We start from the raw sequence: 8,679 nt of genomic DNA, 5'->3' as shown, positions 1-8,679 counted from the left end.
AACCTCTCTACAGATACTCCTCGGCTCCTTCTCACTGCTGTCTTTAATCCGCACCCCTGATCTTATGGTAGGTAAGATCTTACACCTAGCCATCTATAAATTCTGTTGGTCGCTTAACTTTTAGATCCGCATGCAAGAAGACCCAGAAGGTTTAAGCAGAGCGATTTGTTTTTATCCCATTTTAACCGCCGCCAGACGAAAGTGAAAAAGCTATAGACCATGTTCGACTGTATCCTTCAATTTCCCTGCTTCTTCCTGTACAACACACTGACCTGCGTCATCTCTGCCTTCAGCTTGTCCACAGAGCACACGTTCCTCTGCAGGCCGTTGGAGACGACGGAGAGCAGTTGCCTCAGCGCAGTTACCTCCTCCTGCACCTTCAGCATCGGCTTGGAAGACATCCTCGCAATGTCCTCCCGCACAGACTTCTCCTCTTTGACAAATTTCCTGAGGAGAGGTTTTCAAAAGCAAAAATTCCCAGCTTGAATTTGAGAAAAGAGAAGCACGAAAAGAAGGAAAAGAAAAAGACCAACAGACAGAAACAACAGAAGGAGATTTTTAGTTTGTTAGTAATAGTAAGAATTTTAAGGTACTTGCAACACACTTAAGTCATATAAGTGCTGAAGATTAGAGGTGTTACAGGAGAGTAACAAACACAAAAAGGAACGAGTAGAGATATTTGAGATACGAATGATACATGTTTGATAGGAAAGAAGGAGCAATCCACATCAAGGCACCCACCAAAAGAAGGAGAGTATATATGCATAGAAACTTGTTCTACAAGTGGCTACCTCAGACCAACCATAAAGTTCTTGATTCTCTAGAAGGTTGTAAAACTCATCATTTCAAACTGCTTAAAAAAATAGTGCCATAGCCATACAGAAGATAAAACAAAGACCAACCCACTACACACTCACTCTTACATCACATTCTGTTGACATCTTTCGACATTTCATCAACTTCACTTTACATTTCCGTAACAGCATGATAATTACGTCGCATGACGCACTCACCACTGGCATCTGTGGTGCAGTGGTTAGGCGCTTCCATGCCACATGTAGGAGCCCTGGGTTCGATTCCCGAGTGAGGAGAGTTTTTATTGAGTACCTCAATCTTTATGCTGGGATACTGAGCAGAGAGAGCTTTGTAATTCTAAGGTAGCAATCTGTCATTAGTCTGTTTGTTTGTTGTTTAGTAAAGTGTTTTACGGCGCTCACAACTGCATAGGTCATATGAGCGCGCGGGACACATCTAATATTTTCAGTTGGTAGGAAATTTTGAATTTGCCCGGGTGGCGGCCGCAGCCTACTCTTATCGATTTTAGACCACCAAGGGATCTTTAACGTGCGCAATTTGCACACGGGCCCTCCGAGATTTTTCGCCCTTGTCCGAGAAGGCTAGGTGTAGATCTTTCCTACCAGAAGATCAGGGGTGTGGCAGAAAGACAGCAGTAAGGAGGAGCCAAGGAGTAGCAGTAGAAAGGCTGCAGAAAGAGTCAGGAGCCCAGAGGAGGGGGCAAAGGAGGTGAGGGGGAGGGGGCAGAAAGTGGAATTGAAAGCAGACAACAGAACATTGCTAGAGAGCAGGAAAGGAGGTGAAAGGAGACAATTTTAGAGAAGAAAATTTTTCGGTCGCTACCCCGATTCGAACCCGGGACCTTTGAATGAGAGGCCAACACCTTAACCTGTAGGCCACGAGAGCCCCCTGTCATTAGTCTACTGCCATGTTCTGACATTCTAACACAGCATCATCTGACATTGTAGGTTTTGTTTTAGTAAAAGTTCTACAGTTTGTTTTTGTTTTAGTTTTAGTAGAGGTTTTACGGCGCTCGCAACTGCATAAGGTCCTAAGAGCGCCAGAAGATTAGAAGTGTTACAAGAGAGTAACAAACACAAAAAAGAAAGAGGGGAGACAAAGACGATAGATGTTTGATAGGAAAGAAGAAGCAAACCACACCAGCGCACCCGCCAACCACTCACAAAGTTTTACAGCACTTGCAACAGAGTAATATAAGTGCAAAAGATCAGAAGTGTTACAAGAGAGTAACAAAAACAAAAAAGGAGGGGATATAAGGATGATTGATGTTTCGACAGGAAAGAATTAGCAAACCACAGCAGAGCACCCGCCAACCAACCACTGACATTGTACCAGCCCGTCACTTACTGTAATGCATCCACTGTGCCTGTGAGCGGTTCCGGCAGGAAAGACTCCTTTGGGGTTTTCCCATCGCTGCAAAGACACACACACACACACACACACAATGGTCAAACAAGTGTCACTTGGTTTTAGTGAAAGTTTTACAGCACTTGCAACACAATGAGGTTATAACCGTACCAAAGATTAGAGGAGTAACCAGAGAGTACCATACAAACAAAAGAAGGAGAGATAAGGACAATAAGATGATTGATAGGAAAGAAGGAAAAAACCACACCAGAGCACCAACTGACCACCCACAAACATTGGTCAAACACACACCAGTCATGAAGCGTATGATCAAGTCAATCATCAAACATTGATCAAATATAACAGTCATCAAACATTTGATCAAGTCAATCATCAAACATTGATCAAATATATATATAACAGTCAGCAAATACTGATCACATATAAGTCATCAAGCAATGATCAAAACGCAATAGAGCCATCAAAAGATCAAATGAGACAAGGTCATGAAATGATGAAACAGGAGTCACCAAACACTGATCACACAAAGGCATCAAATGGTCAATCACTACACTCACTGCCATATGCTGACAAAACGCATCTTCTTATTCGCAGCAGTTTCGAGATTTAAAAAAGGGTGTTTTGTCAGCATAGCCATTTAAAAAAGGCATTCAGTCAAAATCTGAATTTTAATTTATTCAAAAACTAGTCACAGTTCCACTTTGAATTTTTTCACACAAGTGGGATAACCGATCAGGCTATCAATTTAGCAAATTTTAAAAAGTGCGGCGCCAAAATTGAAAAAAAAAAAAGCATTTTGTCACCATAACGCAGGGCAAGTCATCAAATGGTCAAAGCAAGTAATCAAACACAGCAGGCATCAAATGGTAGAACATGACAGTCAGTGGACAAGACAAAGGATGACCAAACACACACTTGAAATCATCGAGCCAAACAAAGACTATGATAAAGTACTAGAGTCACCAAACCGTTAGTTTTAGTTTTTATAAGTTTTACGGCACTTGCAACACAATAAGGTCATATAATAAGTGCCGAAGATTAGAGGTGTTACAAGTACAAGAGAGTAACAAACACAAAAAAAGGAGGAGAGCTCAGGACAATAGACGTTTGATAGGAAAGAAGGAGCAAACCACACCAGAGCATGAAGCCAACCATCCACAGTCACCAAACCATAAAAACAGAACAGAGACATTAAGCTGCGGTATAATGCAACAGGCATCAAGCATCAACCAAACAGGACAGCTATATCTTACAAAGAGAAAATGGAAGTAGTGAAACAAAAAAGGCAGAATTAAATATATGAAAATTTGTCCCATCGAGGTGAAACCAGGCACTCTTCAAAATATTGAATTCAAACAAACCAGCATTTTTCTGTTCTTTGAGCAAATTTATCAATTTGTTTGCTTATTTCGGCTCAACACCTTTTATCTCCATTTTAAAAAACATTTCTATGTGTGGATTTGAGTGTAGTGTTAGTTTAGTTTTAATAAGAGTTTTACGGCACTGGCAACACAATAAGGTCTTATAAGTGTCGAAGAATAGAGGTGTTACAAGAGAGTAACATACACAAAAAAGGAGGAAAGATCAGGACGACAGATGTTCGATAGGAAAGAAGAAGCAAACCACACCAGAGCACCCGCCAACCACCCACTGAGTGTAGTGTATGTAAGTACACATGTGTATGAGTGTGCATATGTGAGAACACATGTTTAGGAGTGTACATATGAAAATTTGTTCATCAGCTTACCTGGCAGCCCCACGGCCATCACCAGCACCTGCAGACACACAATATACACGTGAATGTGAGATAGTGGGAAAAAACACAGATGGCAGAGAAAAACAAAAACAAAAAATATGGAGGTCAGGCACAGGACAAGCAAGCATGTCCATTAATAGACAGGTACAGTAATAGATGTTTGATAAAAAAGAACGCACAAACCACATCAGAGCACATGGGTACCACATCAACATGACAACCATCGTCAAATACAGAGGAGAAAAGTATAATTGACAGAAAGAAAGAACAAAAGGATTAAAAAGAAGTGGGATCAACCAGTGGCACCCTCCAACCATACACCTTTTGTTTTAGTAAGTATTTTACGGCACTTACAACACAATTAGGCCGGCCATACGAGTGCCAAAGATTAGAGGTGTAACAAGAGAGTCACACAGATGTTTGATAGGGAAGAAGGAGCAAACCACACCAGAGCACCGGCCAGCCATCCACTACTCTAAGGTATCGAATAAACGCCCCCCCCCCTCCGTTTATTAATTTTCAGGGTTTTTTGCGCACCTCCCCGCTCCTTATTCCATACCCCCCATTTATTATTTTCTCAGCTTGCCACGACCAAGGATCATGTGACACAATGTATCTAGAATCTAGATATCTGAATGAAACTTTTTTTTGGTAAAAGGCAAATTACCCTCAGCATTATTACCCATACTGGGTTGGCTACCTCAATTTTCTGTGCATTCTTTAAACTTTTGTACATTGGTTTATATTTTTTAAAGAAAACTGGTTTGTTCCTAAATGGGAAAAGTTGTCACAGTAACTTACTAAAATCACTAAAATTTCATGATCTTTTTTCCTTTATTCACTGAAGGAGAACTAAAACAGATTTGTTCCTACTTGTATAAAGGGGTATGAGGTAGAATGTGCCACCCCCCCCCCCCATCCCACCTTTATTCCAACCCCATCCGTATATTAATTTTGGACCACTTGTCCACCCCCCCCCTCTTTTATTCCTATCTCCTCTTATATTCGATGCCTTAAAGTAAGGACAATTTATTGGTAAGCCTGCAAACACCGGGGGAGTCCGGTACTGTACCTGTCTTGAGCGCAGTGTTGGGGTCGACGCCGCCGAGCCCCGTGGCAGCGCTGGAGGTGGGCAGAGAGTTGAAGATGCTGGTCCCCCCTCGTGCCGCAGGCTGCGTGCCAAATAGTCCGGTGCCGAGACCCATGCTGGCCGTGGTGGTGGCTGCAGCGGCGGCGGCCGGGGCCGGGGCATTGCCCAGCAGGCCAACTCCTGGGAGAGGAGAGACAGATAGAACAGGACAACAATTTATTACGACTTGATTGTCCTTACTTTGTTTCGTTTTAGTAAGCGTTTTACGGCCACTTGCGACGCAATTTATTTTGTCTTACGAACGCTGAAGATTAGAGGTGTTAAAAGAGAGTAACAAGCTCAAAAAAGGAGGAGAGACAAAGATGATAGATGTTTAATATGAAAGAAGGAGAAAACCGCATGAAAGCACCCACCCAAGTTACTGTACTTTGACTTTTTCATCCTCTGTTGTCATTCAGCATCAAGGGGACATGCAGGTTTCTATAGTAGAGTTAACTCTGCAGCTTTTTCAATTGAGATGTTGTAGTTTTTCTGGGTTCCCTGGACTCCCACAATCCACCATCTTACAAATATACATAAACAAACTTGATTATTTTCAGGTCATTTATGATAAGTTGTCTACGATCGATGTAAACGTAATTCACAAAAATGAAAAAGTGGATTTTGTGTAAACCTGACTGGAGAAAATAAAATCAGAGGGCTCCGATTTTATAGGAGTACTTGGCAGGTCATATTCAGAGCACTGAAAAAGAAAGAAAGACAGACAGAAAAACAGGGGAAAGAAAAGAAGTAGGACCTACCAGTGGCATCCTTCAACCACCATGCAGAGTTGACCTACCATAAAACCATCTTCTCATAATAAAAACATATGTGGAAATTTATATATCGCATAGCACTCAACCCCGATTAAAGTACACAAACCCCCCCGGGCGGTGCCACTGACTGTAGTGTCTTTAGGCCATTCCCAAAGGGGGGACATTTCTCTCTCATTCAAGCACAATAGAATTGTAAATGGGCTGATTCATCACGCCACGCTCATAACTGTGCCTGACCTGCAACAGGGAACTGCTACTTTTTCTTTCCTAATCCTTACTATAGTCATTTTCCTCTACTTCTTTTGTATGTTTGTCACACTCTGGTGATCCGTTATTTCCGGGTTGCCTTAATAGTCGAAGGAGACCTTGTGCTGTTGAAGCTAGAGAGGTGAGCAGAGTAAGTCTGATTCCCTGTAAGGACTTCTCTGTTGACACCAACCCCTTGGCGCTCATATGACTTTATGCAATTGTGAGCGCTGTAAAACCTTCTATTAAAAATTTTTTTTTTTTAAGTACGCGGGCTCTGAGCACTGTATAATACAACAGTTATAAACAGTACATTGTGTTCTGACAAAAAGAGTTCAATGAAACAGGTACACATCAACCTTGAATAGAAGTCGAGATATTCAGAGGTAAAATTAGAGAAAAATTGGCAGCCAAAGTTTGGTGACTTCCATACCTCGATAATCCTTGGAAACAGAAAATGTACATTTCTTGTACCTTCATTCAATGTCTTTTTAGTACAAATCCACAGAGAAATGTGTTTTAAAATTGACATAAAAGGTGTGCAGCCAAAAAAAATAAAAAAATTTAATTGCTAAACTAGCAGAAAATACCACTTTCTCTGATTTCATTATTTTGATGAGAGCCTGATTTCACCAGGATACTTAAAAAAATCTAGCTCATTAATTTAAAAACAGAAATGACTTTAGCCAACATCTGACGAACGACAACAGAGAATGAAAAGTATAAATTAAAAAGTAAAAGTACTTGGCAGGTCAGCATATTTTAGTTTACGTAGTCTTACTTTTAAGTGAGAGTGTTATGGCACTTGTGACACAATTAGGTCGTATAAAAGCAAAAGATTAGAAGTGTTACTACTAAAAAGTAACCATACAAACAAAAGAAGGAGAAGAGGTAAAATGACGATATCTAGATGTTCGATAGAAAATAAAAGAAAGAGAAAACGAAACCACAGCTGAGCCACCCGCCAACCACCCACTGGTCCACACATATATATATATACCTCCAAAGCCGGGCGTGGTGGAGCTGGTGGTGGTCTTGCCGAACGCGAACCCGGGGCCAGCGGTGGCCGCGGTGGAGGTCGGGGCCGGGACCTTCAGGGTGAAGCCCGTGGAGGCAGAGGAGGTCGGGGTCGTGCCGAAGCCAAAGCCGGAGCTGGCGGTGGACGCCGGGGTGCCTGGAGGAGTGAGTGTACGGGGGGGGGGTTAGTTTTAGTAAGCGTTTTATGGCACTTGCAGCACAATACGGTCATACAAGACAAGTACCAAAGACTAGAGGTGTTACAAGAGAGTAACAAACACAAAAAGGAGGGGAGATAAAGACAACAGCTGTTTCATAGAAAAAGAAGAAGCAAACCACACCATAGCACATGCCAACCACCCACGTAAGGGGGAAGGGGAGGAGGAGGAGTGCGAGGGGGAGGGAGAGGGGGAAGAGACATGGTACAACACAAATGTTTCGTTTTAGTAATAAAATTTTCCAGGCACTTGCAACACAAATAGGGTAATGCAAGTGTATAATATATGTGAGGCATCATGGTGAAATCAGGCGCTCGTCAAAACAACAATATTGGAGAAACACGCATTTTCCTACCAGTTTCTCAATTTTAATCAAATTTTTGGGGGGTTTTTTGTTCAACCCTTTTATATCCAAATAAAAACATTTCCATGTGAATTATATTGAAAAATAATTTTAAAAACTCAAAATATGTAATTTTTCAGTTTTCAAGGACTCTTTAGCTATTGAAGTTACCAAACTTTGGCAGCCATTTTCTTGCTATTTTTAATGCTGAAACCAAGTGAACTTACCTCTTTCAATCACAATTATCTTCACTTGTGCTCAAGATTGATGGTAGCAAGATAAATGAACAAGCTTTAAAATGATACCAATAACTCCAAATGCACAAAAATTGACGAGCACCTGATTCCACCGCGTTGTGACACACATATAATAATATATATGGGCCAGCAGCACTTTGCTAAGCTTTAATGTAAATGTATAAATAAAAACAAATATATCTCTACATGGCAAACGCAACCTTAACAACCAAGTAACTCCCCCCTTCCCGATAAACAAATAATTGACATCCACCACCACCCTCCCCCACATGACAAAAGCAACCTTACCAGTTCTGCCAACAAACTCTATGACTACCAAAAATAGGAGTTCTCTTTAGAACTTTCCCTAAAAATCACAGTTTAGAGATGAAAAAAAATCAAGTCTTCAGAACCAGAGCAGATTAAGACCAAATTACAAACTGACCATGGCAATAAACGTATGCAAAAAAAACCACAACAAAATAAACTAGCATTTTGTTTTTTCACATCATTTATGATATACCTTGTGAACAACTGATGGAAGCAGACAAGGGAAAAAAAAAAAGATTTCAGGCAAATCCGATTCGAGTACTTCCACAGGAAAATTCTTTTTTTTTTTTTTAATTGCAGGGGTCCAATTTATTTGGAGTACTTGGCAGATCTGAATTACCAAAACAGGCTTGTGTATACCACCCCGTAACCCCCCCCCCACCCCCCAAACTCCCAACATGCAAGGAAAAAGCAGCCTTACCAAACAGACTAGTTGAAGCCGTC

General features: G+C 41.3%; 1 protein-coding gene across 1 annotated transcript in view; it reads right to left on the bottom strand.

Annotated features, from left to right (window-relative positions):
• The window catches only part of LOC101850699 (nucleoporin p58/p45), a 25,475-nt gene that overhangs the window by 10,591 nt on the left and 6,205 nt on the right, over positions 1–8,679 (bottom strand). Inside the window, exons 3-8 of the mRNA XM_035968149.1 lie at positions 8,657–8,679; positions 7,092–7,265; positions 5,013–5,210; positions 3,932–3,959; positions 2,164–2,229; positions 273–447 (exon numbers count right to left, since the gene is read on the bottom strand). The exon at positions 8,657–8,679 is cut by the window's right edge and continues 1 nt beyond it. Coding sequence (XP_035824042.1) covers positions 273–447; positions 2,164–2,229; positions 3,932–3,959; positions 5,013–5,210; positions 7,092–7,265; positions 8,657–8,679 — 664 coding nt within the window. The remainder of the gene's footprint in view (positions 1–272; positions 448–2,163; positions 2,230–3,931; positions 3,960–5,012; positions 5,211–7,091; positions 7,266–8,656) is intronic.

The sequence above is a fragment of the Aplysia californica genome, unplaced genomic scaffold (assembly GCF_000002075.1).
Source record: "Aplysia californica isolate F4 #8 unplaced genomic scaffold, AplCal3.0 scaffold00042, whole genome shotgun sequence".
Classification (NCBI taxonomy): Eukaryota; Metazoa; Mollusca; class Gastropoda; order Aplysiida; family Aplysiidae; genus Aplysia; species Aplysia californica.
The sequence above is the reverse complement of the archived record's forward strand: the minus strand, read 5'-3'. Positions and strand labels throughout refer to the sequence as shown.